General features: G+C 42.8%; 1 protein-coding gene across 1 annotated transcript in view; it reads left to right on the top strand.

The window, feature by feature from the left end:
• Nucleotides 1-8,401: 8,401 nt before the first annotated feature.
• LOC308306676 (rab effector MyRIP-like) overlaps nucleotides 8,402-22,744 on the top strand; it is a gene marked incomplete at both ends in the record, with an annotated part of 272,832 nt that continues 258,489 nt past the window's right edge. The window contains one exon of the mRNA XM_080751717.1: nucleotides 8,402-8,511. Within this exon, the coding sequence (XP_080607843.1) occupies nucleotides 8,402-8,511 (110 nt within the window). The remainder of the gene's footprint in view (nucleotides 8,512-22,744) is intronic.

The raw sequence follows: 22,744 nt of genomic DNA, 5'->3' as shown, positions 1-22,744 counted from the left end.
GTGGACGGTCTGCTCTGTACTTCTCAGCCAGCCTGCCGGCCCGCGCATCACTTGTGCATGCGTGTCAATGCACGTGCGCGCGGCGTGAGAGAAGTGTGGGCACGGCTTTCCCCCCCGTGTGACATTTTACATGATGATTAATTGTCACTCAAATAATTGCGATCAACGATTTAAAAGTGTCGTTTTTGTTGTTGACAATAGCAAATCTGTGCTATTGTGTTAGCATGTGTGATGTGCAGGGACTGGAGTGAGTGACTATACGGATGTATGAGTGCATGCTTACTGTGCATAGGGCTGTCATGATTATGACATTTTACATGCCGATTAATCGTCACTCAAATAATTGCGATTAACGATTTAATTGTGTTTTTGTCATTGATAATTACATTTCAGTCAGATAACTCACGATATGGATTGAACAATGTTTATGATCAGGGAGATATATAGATATAAACTTCCCCATGGGGAACAGAATTAGCAGCAGAGCCTACTGGTGGTGCTGGGGAGGCGGTGGGGGAAAGCAAGCGCAAGCAGCAAATCAACAAGGCAGGAGGAAGCAGACAACTGAGCAGGCTTTAAGTAGGTTGGCAATGATCAGCTGACTGCCACGTCAGCGCAGTGACGCCCATGTCTTGAGTATATGCTGCCTGAATTAATTCCGCCAGCTGCGCTGGCTAGTGGCTACACACATTTCTGTTTGGCTTGTAGTCTTTGAAGTTGCACATGGCAGATATGACACATAATCTAAATATACAAAGAAATTACTGACATATTTGACAACTTTATACTTAAAAAAGAACATTGATAGTGGATGGAAATAGCCGATCTACAAGCCCACAACGTTGTGAGCTTGTAGATCTGCTATTTCCACAATTATTGACTTTTAAAAAAAATATATGAACATTTTTCAACATGGAAACGATTATGACTATTATGAAAAATAATCGCGATTATTTGACGATTATGTAATAATTGTGACAGCCCTAACTGTGCATACTGTGTGCGTTTGTGTGTATACAATTTGTGCATCATGGATAAAGCAAATGTCAACGGGTTTGCCATGTGAATGGCTTTAGCCATCGTCTGAGTTTCTGAGTCACTGAATGGTACTTCCTGCTCAGGAAAAAGACAGACTAATTTGTGTAATTGACGCCCCATCCTGTCCTTGACACCACTAGCTATAAAAAGCAGGACTGAATAATTTCTCTTGTGGCTGTAGGTATACTGTACATGCAGTGGCAGGAACCTTAAGACAGCAGCAAGGTATATAAAAAGAAGGTACGGTCATATACGTCATTTCCGCTCGCCCGTCGCATGGGAGCCAAACTGCAGCCGGAAGTTTGGTGAAATGCATCAGAGTTAATGGAAGCCTGTGTTCCAGCTCATGAACAAACACTATTTCTGAACGATTGAGACCCTAAAAAAATACTCGGCTCAGGAAAATAAAACAAGACATATGACAATTCTTTTTTTCCTGCTTTTTTGCTTTTCGATGTGGGCACTGTGCAATTTTATAGAGGTATTAAGTATGTTTCTGAACTAGGGATGGCCAAATGGAGATTTTCTCTTAACCGATAACCGTAAGGCCTTATCAGTTAATTAACCGTTAACCGTTAAGGAAATGTGTTAAAAAATGCACTATTTTAGCGATTTAAAAAAACTAAAATACACCCGTTTTTCCCATATTTACACATTAAAAACAATAAAACTAGGATAAACAAGAATACAAATGTTTTCTAAAAGAAATGTGTTTTTGCAAAGAAACGGTGGGATTGAAATGATCAGTCTGTAATGTGATGCACTGTCGCCAGGCACGTGCGCACATACAGCAAAGGGGGCCCTTAACTTTTATCAACATAATTGTCCACCAAAAGGCCCTTTTAGAAATGTCAACCCATGCCTCTCTAACATTCTGTGCACTCCCTGGCTGTCGCCTAACAAAACAGCAGCAGCGAGACGCTAGCATGTAGCCGCATGTAGAGCAATAACTTCCAATCGTATGACTTTTGGAATGGTTGAATCGGCTAAACGTGATGTCCATTTCATTCATTTTCTTCTCTCTCGCCCGTGTTTTGTGTGTGCTGATGCAGCGATCATTGAATTTGCGACTCTGAGCTTTTTTTCGCATAGCCTACTCTGTAACCAAGACGACTTTAGCATTCCTCACGTCATCAACATGTAACATTAGAAAGTTGTGTTTTAAGCTCTTCTTAAACGGGATTCAATGTGACAGGGGTCTGTTTTGTAAAATCCAATCGACGACGGAGCATTTGTTTCCTGAAGAACAAGTCAGTGTGTACGATTCCAAATCAAGCAGCGTCGCAGACTCGCAGTTGCATGAATGCATGGGTGTTACACAGACATTGGTGTCCAGAAATGTGTGACCACAGCGCGTATAGTTGCATGGTTGGTGACTTGATGTTGCGTAGATATTGGTGTACGGGGCTTTTGGTGTGACACATGGGTTGATTTCCTTTTTCTTTTCTTTTTTATCGGTCAAAATTAACCGTTAGTGCTTACCGGTAACTAATTTCTTATCGGTTTAACGGTAACAGTTAACCGTTGGCCATCCCTATAGAGCGTCGCAGCGGAAGTGGATTCCTGGGGTCACTCAATATTCCCCATTCATTTTCGCCATAGACTTTTACAAAAATATTTATAACAATTATGTTAAGCCTCGAACCAAGCCATCCAGGATGGAGGTGAATCATGACCATATAACCTTTTTTTCTATGAAAAGAACATTTTGAAAATCTCTAAACAAAGGGTAGTTATTAAATGTAGTATATCAAATAATGTAATATTAAAATATGTTTTCACATAGGATCAAAGGTTATATGATCATGATTCACCTCCATCCTGGATGGCTTGGTTCGAGGCTTAACATAATTGTTATAAATATTTTTGTAAAAGTCTATGGCGAAAATGAATGGGGAATATTGAGTGACCCCAGGAATCCACTTCCGCTGCGATGCTCTATTCTGAACGAGCCAAGTATCACGAGACTGTCCACCGTTCCCTGTCTGGCAACCAAATCTCGCGATACCAGAAACCGGAAGTATTAGTAGTAAGTAGTGTTGCCAAGTTTGCTTATTATAAGCGACTTTGGGCTTATTTCTGTGAAGTTGCTTGGCAACACAGCCAGAAATGATACAGTACATGCTGCTGTTTAGATACCTCGATAAATGTATAGTCAAAAAACGATTGATTGGAAAGTAATCTGTGATATGTCTTCTTTTATATTCCTGAACCGATTAATTGACAAAGAAAACAATCGTTCCGAAATAATTTATTCACAAGCATGGTTCAGCTGTCTCCCATAGACTCCAATGCATTTCCGATTTTCCGCTTCCAGTTTTGGCTCCCATGCACGTCAATGGCTCTTCATTATGGCCTTGGACAGCAGCAGGAAGCCAAACCAAACATCCACTCAACTGACCAATGAAAGATTGTCTGTCAGTGTTACGATCAATAATTCCAAAAATGCCCAAAGGTCCGTACTTGGAGGCATTAAAAACACCGGGCACGTCTTTCCAGTCCAGTTTCAGGCTTTTATTTTTGTTCCAGGAAGTTGCCGGCCTCCACGCATCATATGCGTTTTTGTCACAAACAAGGTTATTTCTTACACTGAATACATATTTCTTTCTGAAATTACTTAATGTGTGATTTCTCTTTTTTGGCTGTGTATGATAGTTTTTTCTAATAATTATGATAATTTTAAGCCTCCAGTACGATAATTCAATATTTCCCATCACGCATAACTGTTGTCTGTGCTTTGTTTCCTCTGTGGGAAAGGTTAGGTTAGTATATTGTTGGATTATTAGGCAGTTGAGATGTGGAGAGAAGTAAAACTTATGTCTGTATTATCAGTCACTAAATTATTGATAGTCCAGAACCAAATGGACCCTTATTACCGCTCTGTAATTCTGAAGGGTACAAGATCACCCCACCATGATGAGCTTGTAGGTACTTTTTGTCTCTGTGTATGTGAATTCAAGTGTGTTGCCAGTGATCATAGTGTAGCAGGTGTTTACTTTTAAGATGACTATGCCACCTTGATGCATTAAGGAACAGAATGAAGGAATGAATGAATATATAATTGCAATAAATTGGGTTCCCCAATCCCCACACAAAGTTGAACTATGAGGTATGGACTTTACCCAAAGACAGACATTTTATAAACTGACAGATACCATAATTGTACAAGGACCATTTATTACATTCCTAGTTAAAATCAATAGCAAGTTAACAATGCACAGTTACCATCTTATATATACATTCCTTTAAGAGCCACGCCCACACTCCACACAACGGACATGAAGCCTCCACAAAACGGACATGTTTGAGGCCTGATTCGCCCCCTGTCGCCACTGGGGGGGGCACTGTTCACTAATATATGAGACAGCAATGTGTTCACTGCTCTCTGGGCAGCCTGTGATGCTGATAAAAAATTATAAAAAATTAATTCATGTAATCAGCTTTCTGCACACCTTCTTCAAGATGCCTGCCAAAATGGCCACCATCCACATGCTGTAATTGTTTGTGTGTGTTAATCTAAAAATGGATTTTTGAAAACATTTTAATCTGACTTAAAACCTAAACCCTTATGTTGATCAAATATAGAGCAGTCCTGCCTGAGCGCCCGGAGGGCGCGAAGTCCTAGGAATGGAGCGGCCGCGAATTTCTAGTTACATAGAAACCACAATAAATGCTACAGATACCAGCAGAGTCTTCTGGCCAGTGGGGTGGGCGGTAAACTACTGTTCTATGACCAGCCTATTCACACAGCAAGAACACACACACAGCATGCAGAAAATACTTAAAAGCGCCACCATGAAAAAGCGTTCACACGATCACGCCAAACAAACCTTCTAAGGACGTAGGCTACAGAACGTGACCTTGTGAAACCCCTTGTCATAGGTGGCTGCACCTGTCAATTATTACATAATCGTCTAATGGCAATTATTTGAGGTAGTCGCAATTATTTTGCATAATCATCATCATTTCCATGTTGAGAAATGTTCATAGTTTCAAAGACTTTCAAAAAGTAGTGGAAATAGCCGATCTACAAGCTCACAAAACGAAAATACCCGCCCCCCACCTGCCTCTGATTGGCCTACCAATGTCTGTATGTGTGACGCATATGGAAGCGATGCACACAGATTCCCATGGTCCCTCGATGCATATGCCCCAGAGCCGAAGGAGGCGTCTACCTTTCTATGTCAATGATTTGTACAATTGCTCTGTTTGGGTTAGGGGAAGTGGACAGTCCTATGGTGTCCCCTGAGGATCAACTCTGACTGGCTACAATAGTGTAGGTAAAAAAGTGGATTTGAATAACGTCTATCGTGACATCGGACTGTGTTAGTCATTTCTGTGGAGGGGAAAGTCGAGGTCCACCACACTACCCCTCTGCTTGAATGAAGGGCCTTTGTGAACGGCACTGCAATGCATGTACGTGTAGTATACTAAGCTGTCCAATGCATGTACGTGTAGTATACTAAGCTGTCCAATGCATGTACGTGTAGTATACTAAGCTGTCCAATGCATGTACGTGTAGTATACTAAGCTGTCCAATGCATGTACGTGTAGTATACTAAGCTGTCCAATGCATGTACGTGTAGTATACTAAGCTGTCCAATGCATGTACGTGTAGTATACTAAGCTGTCCAATGCATGTACGTGTAGTATACTAAGCTGTCCAATGCATGTACGTGTAGTATACTAAGCTGTCCAATGCATGTACGTGTAGTATACTAAGCTGTCCAATGCATGTACGTGTAGTATACTAAGCTGTCCAATGCATGTACGTGTAGTATACTAAGCTGTCCAATGCATGTACGTGTAGTATACTAAGCTGTCCAATGCATGTACGTGTAGTATACTAAGCTGTCCAATGCATGTACGTGTAGTATACTAAGCTGTCCAATGCATGTACGTGTAGTATACTAAGCTGTCCAATGCATGTACGTGTAGTATACTAAGCTGTCCAATGCATGTACGTGTAGTATACTAAGCTGTCCAATGCATGTACGTGTAGTATACTAAGCTGTCCAATGCATGTACGTGTAGTATACTAAGCTGTCCAATGCATGTACGTGTAGTATACTAAGCTGTGCGATACAGATTGCTGTTGGATTTCACAGCTTTTCACAGATTTAGCTGAGACTGTGAGAAAAGTTTAGTGTGCTATAGTGTGTATAGAAGCCTGTGTGGGCTTGTGCTTGCCTAGCACACTGGCTAATTGTTGTCTCGTTTCTGTGTTAGTAGTTGCCAGTGGAAACTGGAAACAACTGACTCAGAAAAAGCAATTTTGGAGATACATTACTGTACCTGCACCAACAACTAAAAAAGTAACACTCAGTATACTCACACAAGGCCTCGAAACCTGTTAACACTGACTTTATACCCAAAAAGGCTAAACTCAATAATATTAGTGTTTTCCAAGCTTATTTTTCTTGTTCCTGGCTTGTTCATTTCTGATATCTACTGCCCTTGGTAGCGTCTGAAACAGTATGTGGGTGGGATGGATAGAGTCTTTGATAAGCCTGGCTGTGAGCTTTGCTGACACAACGTCCGTCGAATAAACTCCCGTCCACTGATTAACTTGACATTGATTTGCGGGTGAGGTCAGTACAGTTCCCAGCCTCCCTTGATGCAGCAGCATGCTCTCAGTGGTACCTCTGTAGAGGGCCTGTTATTTGGGCCCATACCAAACCTCTTTAGTCACCTGAGATAATAAGAGGCACGACAGCCTTGTGACGCTGCAGTCTTGCTATATAGAACTAGACCTTACCCGTTCAAAGATGTGTGCTCCAAAATATGTGCAGAGTGTGGGTTGTGGGGAAAGTTACTGTAACTGGTGCGTGCGTTAGAGCATCATAATGTAAGGAGCAGCTCATGGAGGAGTGTATATTTATTTACCCGTTGGAAGATGAGACAGAGAGAGAGAGACAGAGAGAGAGAGAGAGAGAGAGAGAGAGAGAGAGAGAGAGAGAGAGAGAGAGAGAGAGAGAGAGAGAGAGAGAGAGAGAGAGAGAGAGAGAGAGAGAGAGAGAGAGAGAGAGAGAGAGAGAGAGAGAGAGAGAGAGAGAGAGAGAGAGAGAGAGAGAGAGCACATTCCTGAGAGAATGCACATTCCTAACTGTGAGAGGGAGCTGTTATGTGTGTGTGTGGGGCTCCAGATCCCATGGCCTGGAGGAACAGACCGTAACCCTGGCAACAGACAATAGAAAACGCTAATAAACAGCTTTAATTTGGGAGAAATGAAATTCGGGCTCCGTCACCGTTGGTATAATGCTAATGGCCAATACCATGTGAACTTTGGGATCAGTTGCTGAAGCGAGTGAATAGATAAACGTAGATAAGCGTGAGCGTTAGAGCGTTAGAGTGTGAGTGAGTTGTTTGGAAAATTATGTTTGATGGAGATAATTGTGCACCCTTGTGCAAGTCACTGCTGCTCTCTCCCGTCTCCCGTCCCACTTTAACAGACCTTCTCCTCCTGTCTTGAATCTGCCCCCCCCCCCCCCCCCCTCTCGCCTGGACTCACCTCCTCTACTTGTTCGTCACTCACACCGTTGTGGCTTTCTTTAAGACTTAGGAACAAGTTAATAACAACTTAAGAACAAGTCCTAAACATACAGTATGTAACCTGGTGTGGCAAGGAATTTGCGTAAATTCCTTGCCACACCAGGCTACATAGTGTGGGGATCTATGCATAGGACTTGTTCTTAAATTCTTTTTATTCAGCTCTGAGTTCAAGTCTCGCGAGGGCATCACTCAAAATGACAAACCAGTTCTCAAGTCATCTGCAGCGAAGTCCAAACTTGTGACACAAGCGTGAGTCGATTCGAGGGAGAGCGAGTGCATTTTCCGGAAGCGTCAACAGCAGCGTCAACAGCAGCGGCAACAGCAGCGGCAACGGCCCGGTAATCAATCCGCAGCACCTCTGCACTGCAGCAGACATTGTCCGATGGTACCTAACCCTAACCTCAGTAAAACTATGCCTAAACCTAACCTTAACCCTAAGCCTAACCTCAGTAAAACTATGCCTAAACCTAGCCCTAACCCTAACCACCGTCGGGCGGCGATGCCTGCAGCGGCTGTTGTCAGCAGCTGCCGTTCCACTGCCGGTCTGTGTGGTGGTGCCTGCCGCGGTGTTTGTCGGCAGTTTCCGCCGGTGCTGGAGAATGCACTCGCTCCTTCTGGTCGATTCGTAGTCCTCTGAAATGATTCCATCCCGCGCCACACAAACACATGACATAGATCTCTCCGTTTCTCTGTTCTTAACCAGGGTTGTCCCAGCCTCGGCCCCCGGAGCGGCAGCATCTGTATCCATCCTCCTCCTCCTCCTCTCCGGGACCAGCAGCAGCAGCGGAGCACCGTGGCGAAGCCAAGGGACATGGGCCGCAAGCTGGACCTGTCGGGCCTGACGGACGACGAGGCGGAGCACGTCCTGAAGGTGGTGCAGCGGGACATGAAGCTCCGGAAGTCGGAGGAGGACCGGCTCAGGTCAGTGGTCATCAGTATGTCCGTACACCAGGGGTCTTCAACAGGGGGTCCGGGACCCCTAGGGGGTCCTCAGAGTTACTACAGGGGGTCCTCTGAATCTTTTTGTGATAAAAGCTTTTTTCTCCTTTTCTACATTAACCACTTGAACCCTAGTGTCCCCATTCTTGAGAACTTTGGCCAAACATAGCAGATCTAAAAGCTCACAACGGCGTTGTGAGCTTGTAGATCGGCTATTTTCGGTAAAGAGGTTTGATGTAGAGGGGAAAAAGAGCAGGCTAAGTACATAGTGAAAGGTCAAGTTTATTAAGTATTGACGGTTCAAGTGGTTTAATATCTGAAAACACAATTTGACATGAATCCAAAATACACTGATGATTGTGCTGTCAAACAATGAAACTATATGGAATCTCTGAAAAGGTTGTGGAGGTCCCTGCTTCATCTCTCTCAACTAAGGGGTCCTTGGCTTGAAAACGTTGAAGACCCCTGCCATACACGTGGCGAAGACTTGGCCTGGTCCGTGGCAAGTTTTAGATGTTTTTACGCACCATTATAATGTTCTTATTTTGATCACAAGACCCCATGTCTCCAGGTTTTCTTCAGAATATGTGTGACACTGATTTAGTATGACACTAAGATGTATGGCACATTAGGAGTCCACTAGGCTCTCAAACGTTTTATTTTCAAGGACCCCCATAACTCTGAGAGTGTACGAATGGAACCAACTGGACCTGTAAGGGTCTATTTCGTTCCATTTCTACACTCTTTTAGAGTTACAGACCTGTAATGGTCGTTAAGGGCTTGCTCTTTATGTGTTTGTCTCATTTTGTATGTCCATGGCCGTGACATAATTTCCACCACAAGCCAGTATGGCGATGACCACTGGCTCAGGTGAGACAAAGAGTTTAAAAATAGTTTTTCACCATTTGCTTGAGATGACGGACAGAGGGTGTCATCTCTCCGGGCATCCTGTAATCTCATCTTGGTGAAGCTCTGCCAAGATATCGAAAAAGAAATCGCAGCCTCGGAATGGAACGCCAAGCCATTATCGCAATAACGATTTACTGTGGAGGGAATGAATAGATTTCATGTTGTTAAAAACAGAGATGTTTTGAATGAATGCAGTGCCTTGATGTAGAAATCGCTTTCTGCTATGGAACCTTGTGGGATCAATTATGAATGATTGGAAAAAACGATGCAAAGTGCTAAGCCTTTGCGAAATTGATGTTAAATGCAAACAGACATGTTTGCTTGTTTGTCTTATCTGTTGCTGTGATTTCACTTATATGTCCTTGTTACCAGATGTTTTGACTTTTTTCTGAGCAAACATAGAAGAAGTCCTTTGTTGGCCTAAATCGTGAAATACTGAGGCGTATATCAGTTGTCCATCTGGAAAATGTAAGTTTCTAGGATCCAAATTCAGCTCACAGTCTGGGTCTCATTTCCCCCTACTTTTACAACCCCCTTTGCCCAGCACACTTTCTATTCCCCTCCACTGCGTCTGTCTAATGAAGCAGAAATGCATTGAAAAGACGGGACGGGAGTAAAAGCTCGACTGCCCCTGTATTGTGATTTGTGCATCTTCGATCACAAACTGCGCACATAGTAGCTTATTGACAGGAAGGCCATGCCTTTATTATCTCTTGTTTAGATGAACATTTTATTGACATTTATGATCTGCCTCATTCTATCTCCAGATGCATTTTAAGACTATGCTGTAATGAAGGATACAGAATGACTGTGCACCTGAGAAGTATGAGCACCTTGATGTGAAATTCATGGCATAATGTGCAGTTTTCTGCACTATAATGTAGCAATGTGCTGCTGTGAGCCTACCGTTATAGATAATATTATTTTTTATTATTTTCTAAATGTTTCAAATCGGCTTCATAGTTGTGCTACAACAGGTCAGTTCACATTTTGGCCTATAACTCTTGAACCGTAAAGGTTGCATTTTTCGAATGGATTCCTTGGATCATGACACCTGTCTAAAGTAAATTTAGACCTGTAAATTTGGCCCATTTGTGACAGACTAGATTTTCCGCCATTTTGCAAATTCTCTTCAAAGAATACTTTTTGAAAATGTTGTCCAAAAATCGCTACATATTATTTCTGGAGTCGTGATTAAAGGGCCACTTCACCTCTGGGACAACTAGATCTTATTTTATTGTTGTTTGGGACACAATCAACACAATCCTGAGTTAGTTTTTGTATCTGGTTACAGTACCAGAGGTGAAGTGGCCCTTTAAGATGCAGTGATGTTAATAGGTTTTTAATGTAATGAGTCCCCAGGACCCACGAAGGGTCTTTCGGATGAGTCCCAGGGATATTTTATGGGTCCCACAAAAATTCAACGCGTCATGTCATTTTTGACAAAGTGCAGCATTTAACTTGAATTGGTTATTATATGGTTATGTTCATGTTACGTAGAAATGTGTCTGAAAGAAATGAACCACAATTCCAAATCTTACAATTTTAATACTTCCAAATAGTCATGTGACGGTTTGATTTTTTTTATACCGAACCGGTAATATCGGATGTTGACCACTTGGGGGCGCAGATAGAAGCTTTTACCGAGTCTTCATAATCAACAGCCACCTGTTATTTTATATACATCGATAATATATGGATCTTCTCAGTGAGATGATGTCTCCTGTTTGTACTGTTACTGCTTCTATGGAATGGCGTGCTTGTGTTTGCTCTGCTGTACAGAGAACCAGTGGACTGGGTCAAAAACAGTGGATTGGGTTGCTTGTAGATCGGCTACTTTTGTTTTGAACGGTTGATCCTAGAGGGACGTGCCACCCCTCTATGGATGCGGGAGGGCAAGGCACAGGCGGCCGCGGTGGTACGCTGCCCCGGCGGACCACCAAATGGACGGCGCTGCCACGAAAACGCTATAATCAATCAAACAGTTAGACAGCCTAGGCTACATACATAGACTGTCTCAGATAGCATACATGCTAGGCTAGCTTGCTTCCTCCGTGTTGTAGTTGAGCCAATAAAGGTTATTTGACCATGTTCACCACAACGTTAATCGTCGCTATTGTTGTAAAGACGCAATGAAGACCTGTGTGGCTTCTAACACGTTGTCCAATGTCCACCACATCTATAAACAATAGCGCGTGTACTGTATATCCAGTTGTTATTGAATGAAGGGGAAAGGAGGCGGGTCGCTGTCTGAGCAGTGAGCTGCAGTGTAGAGACGTGACGTCACGTTTCTGCGCCGTGCTACACGTTCTGTGGGGGAACCCTTTTCGGTGTATCACCTAACACGCTGTGCCACTATGGTCAGAGAGCGGCCCGGTGCTACGCTAAAACTCAGGCACCCATTGAATTCTGTGACCAAGCGCAGTCGCACAAAATGGCGTCGTGGATTCAAAACACACACAGTCTTAGTTCTATCGTCTGTTTTAAGACTTTCTACGCGGATTTCATTTGTGTTAACGTAGGGTCAAGTAGCATGCCTTCACCCATGAACAATGGTGGCGTCTGTGGACTTTTTAAAATATTATTTGTTTCGCGACGTGGTAAATTATTTTAACGTGGACACCAATGGTCCATGGAGGCGATGCGTCCGTGGGACCCCAGAACAATGACGTGAATGCGTCTCTAGGCAACGTGAATGCGTCAGAGACGCGGGACGCGCACGTATTGACGTCACTGAAGATGTACCAGTCAGATCTTTCATTATTCGTTCCAATTAGCTATGATTGACATCCAAAATGTTTGGACTCTGGGTATTCAGCCGGGCCTGGCGGGGATCTGCGCTGCGAGGAGCGCACTTTTCTAATCTACTTACGTCAGGAGGAGGTACAATTACAGTGATGGAATTTATGACAGCATGGTTAAGGGAAGCTACTTCTGCTTACTAGGTCTGGTGTTTTGAGAAAGCACTGTTTGCCTTTGCATCATTTATTATCTCCTGTCTGAGGACTGCTAGGTCCACAGGTCAGGGCATCAGGGCACGGCTGTGATGCTGCAAACTGCTTTTGCAAGCTCTGAAAGACAGCTTCTTTTTTGCGATGTGACAGCCACTGGCCGCGCTCTCCCTCTCTCATTTGTGTCCCTGTGACAGCTCGATGCCAAGGGAGACGTTCCCTGTCTGTGACAGGCTCCCATGGGGGTGTGACCATCAGACAGAGAGTTAAGTTAGTCCATCTGCTTTGTGATATTTCAGCAAGACCAGCGGAAGCAGATTCTATTAGAGAAGCCCCGTTGCCTTTCTTACAGAAGAGTACGGAATGGAAAACATATTTACCAGCGGGATGTTGAGTGTTAGAGTAGGACCCTATAATTTTGTAAACACAATTATATTCCCCAATGTTGACCGAGAGCCCAGAAGATTTCTCCGACTGTCTACCGGCTAGGCCTCGAAATGTAGCGTCTCACTTGAGACTTCACTGGTGAACCTCAGTGGTTTCATGTTCTTGAAAGGATGCCACAAGCATTTAGACTGCTTTACCAGCACCAAATCATATTAACACTTATGTTGCTATGATTTCTTCTCTTCAATGTCCCACGTTGCCATGGTTACCATAGACTTCCATGTAATTGCGCAATTGTGTAAAAAGTGCACGCCCATGCCTAGATCAGGGGTTTTCAAAGTGGGTGACGGGGCACCCTGGGGTGCCGTGACGGCAGTCCAGGGGTGCCGCGAGATAATTTGACACTTGAAGTACAAAGTTATTTTCAGTCAGTTCTTCTAAGGCTATTATCTAAACATTTTCCTCGCAACATAATCACTAAAATATCGTCACTGTCGGGCAGAAACCTTGTATCTCCAAGTTTCAAATGTTTACGTCTTTTGGTAAAGCAAAGCCCTGCTTCATCATACAAGACTGTCGCACAAAACTAGTGAAAACAGCCGATCTACAAGCACACAACGCCTCGCATCGTGAGGCATTGTGTGCTTGTAGATCTTCTGTTTTCACTAGTTTAGTACATTTTATAGATGATAAATACAAAACGAACGGTTTTGGACATACAAGGTTTCCACCCGACAACGACGATATGCTATAAATATAAGGTGCTGGGATTGAAAATGATAATGTAGGGGTGCCTCGGATTAAAAAAGTATTTATGGGGTGCCCTGAGACAAAAAAGTTTGGGAACCCCTGGCCTAGATGATGCACCACGTGTGTGCACACTGTTCACAGCTTTCAAACAAAAAAATCTGCTTGGAAATCCGTTCAGGCATTCATGATTTATCAGCCATTATGTTTTCTTCAGATGTAAACAAACATGGCTGCCATGTTTGAAAGAATGGGTTGGTATGGGGGTTAAACCAAGCCCCCAGAACCCTGGGGGCGCTTTAAAGCAAAAAGTACATGGTGGCCGTTTGAGGTACTGCAGTTGGGGCTACTATTCAAACAGTTAGTTCAGTTGAGGCAGATAGCCCCCCGCTACCCCCGCCTCCCCGTTTCTCGCTCCCCGACCGTCGCGATTGGCTCAGAAGCCAGATAGTCGCCCCATTACGTCACATTTCAGAGGCGTTTCAAATGCGGAAGTACGCTTCATGCGCTGGGTGAGCAACTCAATGCAAGTGGACGGGCGGGGATATCAGTTGCCCTCTCTATTCTTATTATAACTCTATGGGTTAAACATGCAATTTCGCGATCGTGATCATGCCTAATACATTTCTGGAGGTCCAAAAAACATTTTTGAAAAAAAAATATATCTTTTTTTTTTTTTTTTTTTTCTTTTTTCAAAAAATGGCCCAAACTCGGGAAACTCTGGGTTGGCACAGCGGTAGTACCTTTTCAAACTCGGGAAACTCGGGGTTGGCACCAGATGTGTTAAGAAACTCGCTTCACAAACACTGTTCAGTGTTCAAGAGTCTACTCTACTCATTTAACCCTGAACCAGGGCTAAATGTGCTGGGGGTATACGTTTATCTTTTCTGCAGAGCTGTCCTGAATGATCAAAAAGAAAATATTGCCTTGAAAGGCTATTATTACAGCTGTTTACCGCAATAAGATGAATGGCTTGGTGCTGTTGTAAAAACCCACATTTTCATTGGATGTAGTGACTAATTGGATCAGAAGGAAAAGGAGGTTTGGAACCTTATTGCCTTAATTATGAATTGTTGTAAAGCTGCTTACAAGTCCTATAAAATAGATATTGGATACAAACAACAAGTGTGCTTGTTTCAAATCGCATCCAACTCAAGCAGCTAAAATGACATCACTGTTGTTTTAATGTCAAGTTAGGTCTCTGTCTGTGTCAGATGTACTGAGGTCCCCTTTTAGTAATTTGTGTCTTGTTGTGTGCTTTCATGTGTTCCTTATTCCTTCAGATGGTGACTCCTGACAAGGAAATGTTTTTGTTTTTGCTTCAACAGCAATGCAGGCAGGGACAAATGTATGCTTGGCTCTTGCCTCTTTTTGAACATGTATACACACACGCACACACATGCACGCACACACACACACACACACAGTCATCATAGTCCATTTAACTTTGTGATTGTTGGTGCTATATTGGGATCGAGGGTGAACCATTTGCCCTCAGGGTTCAGCTCAACACTAAACTCATCCCACGTCATCTCAAGAAGAGAAACACATTGACAGTGAATCTCCCGGGCTTAAGATGAGTGTGTGCACACTGTATTGAAGTGGTGTTCTGTGAAAGGCACCACTGACTGCAAAGATAATGTGTTTTGTGGTAGAACGACTTTCAGTGTATTTGCTTGCATTGCATGCAGTGTTCATTTTGACAGCAAATTCTGATTTAATCGTAGTCTTTTGAATAACACACCATTTAGTTTTAGTCCTATTTTAGTCATCTGAAATAGTCTAGTCTTAGCCAAAATCTTAGCCTAAATCCTAGCCTAAATTGTAGTCTTAATCTTAGTCAACAAAATGAACACTGGTTGCTTGGTGTTCTGTGGTTGCAGGTCCACGTACATTTATGCTGCACATGTGTGTGCAATGGTGTCTGCATGTACAGTACATGCACAGCTTTGTGATGGTAATATATTCAATTATTGCAGCTTAGATGTGTCACTCTTGCTCATGTAAAATGCCTTTAAATCAGACAATGCATTTTTGCTTGTGAATAAAGACAGCCAATGTTCCGCTGTCACTAAGCGATCAGGAATATGACTATTTAAATGTGTTCTTGGCTGAGCGCCAGATGGTGAAATTAGTTTTTTCAGCAGGTAAATCTGTCTCCCGTGGGTTTCCTCCTACATGCGTGGCTGACGTTTGTTTTTCTTCACCAAGTAGCTTGACTGTCAATCCAGCCGTGCAGAGTTCTAAAGTATTCCCATGAATCCATCTGTAAGCTCATTTGCAACTGCAAGTCACTTTATAAATGCTGCATTTTAATTCCCCCTCCACTCGCATAATAAGGAACATTGAATTACTTCATTGATATTACCTTCTGTTGCATACTGTACATAACTGGGCTCATGTCATAGGTAATTAACCTAAATCTTTGCATAAAGCCAAGTTGATAATCTGTTTGTCCAAGTTTTTACAGGTGTCTGAGATTTTCTTGAAATCTAGCATCCCTATTCTGGAGGGAGGGCGATCTCTTTTGGCGTCCCAGTCCCGGAGACGCGTCTCCACAGTGGGGACCCAGCGCTGTCAGGTAGCACCTGGAGAATGGGACGCGATTCTCCCATGGACGGGAGAATCGCGTCCCCGTTGCGTCCCCACGGGACGGGAGGACAGAGCGCCGGCAGGCAGCACCTAAACCCTAACCCTAACCTCAGTAAAACTAACGCTGGTGAAATGCGAACCTGCCGACGCTCCGTCGCCGCCCAACAACACATTGTGAGCTTGTAGATCTGCTATTTTTGGCAAAAGTATTTGGTGTAGAGGGAGAACCGTGTACCAAGTACCAAGTAAAGAGTGTACTACTGTAAGTACAGAGAGGGTATACTGTAAGTGGTCCATTACTTTTCAGTTTGAATTATTAACACACCCTAACTGGTTTTAGTTATTAGCTGTCAAAGTACAGGTACTCCAATGGGGAACTGTGAACATTATACTGTGCTGTCCTGTACAAAGCCATTATTAATTTCCTTGCAACAGCAACGCTGCTCAAGAGATGGCGGTAGACATCTACAACATTGGCCCCATAGTCCTGAAAGAGTGAGGTGAGACGTGTGCGACTGTATTGCAGTGCTTTTCCCAGAAAATGATCTCTAACGTGAACCTATAAAATGACAAAGTACAGTATGGTTCCGGAGGTGCCTGTGACTGTGTTTTACAACACACCAGAACTCAAGGTGAACACCGTGGCCTGGCACTGATAACAATGAGTGGATGTGCTGTTCAGTACCGTCTGCTGAGAGAGTAATATCTGCTCAACCTTTGGCCTCCTCCGTCTCAGCAGCCATCCAGCTAGAGAGACTCATTACAGGACAGGATGGGAACTAGCATGGGTGTACTGAACAAAAAGCACAAGCTCTCCTCCAGGGGAAAGGCCGGTAAACCAGTGGTTCTCAAACCTTTTTGGTCAAGGATCCCCAAATTGACACTTATTATATTACCCCCATTTGACACTGCGGAGTGCGGACCCCCATTTGAAAAGATATGCCAGGGACCCCCATGAGAGAAGATTTTTACAGCTATAACAGTGATTCTCAACCATCAAGGACCTCCAGTTTGACATGCATTAGACTACAAATTCCCATTTAATGGCATTTTTATCTCGGAGACCGCAATTTATATTGTAAAATCGATGTTAATTTAACTCTGAGAGTGTACAAATGGAAACAAATGGAACAGATATGGGCTTAATATTGATGACATCAGGGATCTCTATATACAGTATGCACATAAAAGGGATTCTATTATTGTGTCTCCCCTGACATCACAGTGATGTCAGAGCGTGATGTTGGAGCGTAACGGTCAACAATAAAAGATCAAACCCTGGATAGCCATTAATTATTGCTATTGAGGCGTTACTGAGATTCATACTGACAAGATGTGACGGTTCTCATACTTAACTGCGACCTATGGTCGCAATAACCAACATATTTTTATTTGAGCCTCTGCCTTCGAAGATTCTTAATTTGTGGCTATTCTGTCTTAAATGTGATGCGACATGGCAGCATGTGATGTCAGCTTTTCTGTGAAGTACTGTAAGTGGGTCATATAAGTTAAAAATAGCTTGGTAATTTAACAATGTTCAGTGAATAACTGAATATTATTTGTGTAGCCATGGGCCAGTGCACTTCAGTATTCACACTTGTCTGTCTGTCTGCCTGTCTGTCTGTCTGTCTCTCTCTCTCTATCACTCTCTCTCTAGTAATTGCATACTATGGGAGACCCCCTCTGTGTGATTATGGTAAATCACATCCAACTCTATCAGACATTGTAGCAGTCACAGTTTTAATTAGTCACTGGCCGACGACCGTAGAATGTAGATGGTTTTTGAAATGTCAAAAAAACATTGTGTTCAGCCAAGCTTTTAATATGCACAACTTAAGTTCTAACCTAATGGCGTAAAATCATATTTTCTTACAACATGGACTGAAATTAACACTTTGCAGGCCTGCACAATTTCTATTAGATTAGATAATAATACATTGTTATATAAAATATAACTATAAAATAAAATGGACTGCATGCGGTTCTATCAAAACCAAAAGCGTCTGCGGCCCACCATCTGGGCACTTAACACTTCAGCCATCCAGCTGCCATGCTGAGTGGTCAGATGGGTGGGCCGCGAGCATTTTCAGAGCATGTTTATTTTAATGATCAGTTGTTGTGTTCGGGCTTAAATGAATGCAATTTCTCAACTAATTATGACCGTAGCTCGCAGTTTACTGTCACAGCTTGACCGTATCTGTCCGTCCGCCCGGACGGGTATCACCTGACACTGTGGTTCCCCTGACACATCACTGTGACATCACAGATGACATCATAGTGATGTCAGATACTCAAAGCAGGGATCTCCATATATAGGCATAAACAGGTGACATCACCGTGATGTCAGATACTCAGAGCAGGGATCTCCATATGGGCATAAAAGGGATTCTGTTCGGAATCTCCATATATGGGCATAAAAGGGATTGTATCCCAGATGATGCCCTGTTAGGAAAACCACACTAACAGAATCCATATATGGCCAAGACAGATTGGTCGCTTTTCACCCTTAGGCGCCTTACTGGTGTAGTATTGCATTTAACGGTATGGCAATGAAAACTCATTTTAAAAATACAATGCTTTTTTTGCAATCAATTATTATGTTATATTAGGGAGTCTTACTGGTATTATTAATATGTTTTGTCAGTTATCTGGGGGCCCACTTGCAATATGCTCACGTATCCTCTTGTGCCAGGTGTGACAGGCGGGTCATTGGGTTCAGGTGTCATAGTGAGAGGCTATAGAGTCTTGTCGACAGAGCTCTGCTGTCACAGGTACTGACCTCTATTTCCCCTTGTTCCCCTTCAGTTCATCCATTTAGCTCTGTCTCTCTCACTCTCACCCACTGGAGACATGTCACACACACGCATGCCACGCACGCGTTGCGCGCGGGCGCACACACACACACACACACACACACACACACACACACACACACACACACACTAAGGATGGGACGATAAGCGATATTATTATTATTATTATAATTTAATTTATCGTGATATCGTCCTCCATCATGCACTGGGATCAATTCACCTAGCTGCATATCCGGTACCACTTAAATGGTAAATGGTGCATTTATATAGCGCTTTTATCCAAATCGCTTTACATAGATTGTGCATTATTTACATTCACCCATTCACGCACACATTCATACACCGGTGGTGGAGGAAACCATACAAGGCACCAACCTACTCACCGGGAGCAACTAGGGGTTCAGAGTCTTGCCCAAGGACTCTTCGACATTAACTCAGGGGGAGCCCGGATTCGAACTGGGAACCCTTCGGGAACCCTTCGTGCTCTAATAACGGTTTCTCTACCCCTGAGCTATGCCGCCCCCATAAACCCTATATAGTTGGTAAAAGGTACTTATAATATACAAACTTGTCACTGTTTTTTTTTTTCACTGTCTATCAAATGTCTTTACCAAAAAATAGCCGATCTACAAGCTCTGTGAGCTTGTAGATCTGCTATTTTTTTAGCAAATGTTCCGCCCCTGGATAATGGATTTGGATTATCACGATAATATCGTAAATTGCGATCTCTTTTGTCACAATCATCGTGATATGAATTTTTCATACCGTCCCATCCCTAACCCACACATCAATGTGAGAAACAGACTACTGCAGATGTTCTACCAGTCTGTGGCAACCAGTGTTTTTATTAGCTTATCATTCTTGCATGTACGCATGTTTGGCTGCAGTGCCTTCCCTTTTTATTACAGCAGCATTGAAGGGGGCAGTGGTGGAAACTAGGGATGTACCGATACCACTTTTTTGCAAGTACGGTTGAGGACTTAATTTGAGTACTTGCCGATACCGAATACAGATACTGTAAGTTAAGTTTCAGTGCTTAAATAGTGTGTGGTGCTCCAAAATAAAATGCTTTAAATAATTATGTTGTCATGCCTAGAGTGAGAGAAGGTGAAAATACTGTTCATTAGTTGAACTAAAACACACAAAACTGTGTCTTAGGACACAGCGCTGCCGTGAGCAATATCGGACAAGTACGAGTAGAGCAAAATAGGCAGATATCGGGGCGAGTACCGATTCTGGTATCGGTATTGGGACATCCCTAGTCCAAACACTGTTTCTTTTTTTTTTACGTTAATAAAAGTAGGGAAAATAATAAAATTAACAAGTGTACATTTAATTTCTATAAAGTACATTAAGAGTACTGCAAAATGGTACAGTTCTTGTGTATTCCACCACTGCAAAGGGGAAAGATGAACCTCAGGTCATGTCCTCTCGCAGCATCCGCTCATATCTTATTTTCAGGCCACATAATAACAGCACATTTTCTTCTGTAAGCCACATCACACTGCAGAATTTAAAATTGCTCTATGGTTGGTTTGGTTTGGTTTATAGTAGATTTCATAGATAAGTGGTTCTAAAAAAAATCATGTCAAGGACCTCAAAATTCATGTGTATTTGTACAACAACCATTGATTCTGTGTCAAACATTTTCAAAATGATTCTTCATAATTTTTGAAAATGTTTCATAAATAGACGTCGATCTACAAGTTCAGAACATGTTTTGATGCGACGCGTGTTTTCGTATATCCAAAGAAGTGGTTAAACTGTCCCCCAAGGGTCCCTGGGCTCCACTTTTAGAACGGGTGTCATACAGTAATCCGTATTTAAAGTGTTGCTGTCGGGTGGAAACTTTGTATGTCCAAATCCATAACTTTTTTATTTATTTTAAAAACATTTAAAAATAGTGAAAATAGATGATCTACAAGTTCACAATTTACGCATTCAATAATGAAAAGAAAAAAATTAAAAGTTGAAATATGGAGATTTCTGCCCGACAGCGACAATACATTAGATCTAACTCAATATTTGACATGGTGCATGCTCTCTCTCACACACACACACACGCACACACGCACGCACGCACGCGCGCGCGCACGCGTACACACACACACACACACACACACACACACACACACACACACACACACACACACACACACACACACACACTCTCTCTCTCTTGTGGCTTTGTGAGCTCCAGACGGAGAAACTAGAAGCTCACAAAGTGTTGACGTTTCAGTTTCAGCTCAGTCAAGCATTCTTTCCCTGTAGAAAAACGTTGCAACTATTTAACTCTACTACGGGTGGGCGTTTGCGTGAGATGAGTACGGCTGCATCCCACCCGCAATATTTTTGAAAAATCCCACGAGCAGACTTTGGTCACATGTGCTGTGGTTCCCTAGTCCCTAAACAATGTGTGAAAACACAAGAATGCAGCAAGCAGCTTATAAAGCCTTCCTTATGTCACATTCAAAACAGCAGTGTTAGTACCTACTGACGTTTGTTTATTGAACGGTCAAAGCTTAGCACGTGTGTCAAGTCAGACGAATGTCTTAACTTCCAGTCGGTGGACTTCAAAATAAGAGCGCTTGGTCAACATCTTGTCTGTGTAATGTAAAATGAGAGCAGTGTTGACCTATAATGTGCTGTTTTAACCCACAGTCCTATTCATAGCTATTTAGATATTTTGCATAATTATTGAGGTATGGGATATTTTCATCATGATAATCAGGGGAAAACTGTTAAATTGAACGGTAATTCTAATTAGTATTTTATTCATTTTATATTGGACTATTAACTTTTCGGGCAAGTGGGCGTGGCCCTGGGCAAGTAGAACCTGTACTTCCCGGACAGGGAAGTGCCTCTGAGACCTTATCTTGTTGTCAACACCTGTGGATGTATTAATATGCTGTATTCCACTCATAATGGGCAACAGACTAGCATAGTAATTAGCTCCTGTAGGTTGGAAAGGATTATTGTCGGTATCAGCTGAGAATGCCAGAGTCAATCCCTGTCTATCATTGCGCTTAGACCCCTGGGAGATGGATTGCAGAGTATGGAGCGCACCACCCATCAGCTGAGGTGGAGCACAACACCTATCATCAGCTGAGGTGGAGCACAACATCTATCATCAGCTCCCAGTACTTAGTAGTTAGTGCACAATTTACCATACTCATACGTTGAGTTGGCGTTGGAATGAAGAGAAAAAAAAGAAAGCAGAGTTTCCCCCACGATGAAGTTGTAGCAGCAGCGGTGAATATTTATCTTGCTCCTTCAAAATAAGAAGTCAGGTGTCTTGAGATTGACAGGTGTCGCGGAGTCATGGTGGCCCTGGCCCTGTGGACCTGTGGATCTTCAAAACACGCATGTTTTGCTGTTACTCTTACAAATGTACAAAAGTCATGCAAATTGGTACACATTCTCTCATCATGTGATCAAGATATCAGTCAGATCTTTTCATATTCAGTTCCAATTGGCTGTGACTAACTTTCAGATTTTTCAGGTTTTCTTTTTCTATTTAAAAAATGTTAAAGCTGTGGCCGTATTTTCCCCACACTAGTGAACTAATGACCTACGGTACGACTGGATCTCTTTAAGCTAAATCTGGCCGTAGTGTTTTACTAGCCCAGTGCAGCACCCTGGGCACTTAAGTATTGCTGTTGTGCAACACAGACGTACGTATTATTCCTTTCGTTCTCCCTGTCAAAGGTGTTTATTCTGTGTTTTAATCACTTAAGCCCTGTTCTACACTTTGTCCTACAACAGTGTTGTGCAGCAAAGATATCCGATCTACAAGATCTGCACACAAGGCTGTGG

The sequence above is a fragment of the Nannobrachium achirus genome (assembly GCF_963921795.1).
Source record: "Nannobrachium achirus genome assembly, chromosome: 21".
NCBI lineage: Eukaryota > Metazoa > Chordata > Actinopteri > Myctophiformes > Myctophidae > Nannobrachium > Nannobrachium achirus.
This window is presented reverse-complemented; position numbering and strand designations above follow the sequence as displayed.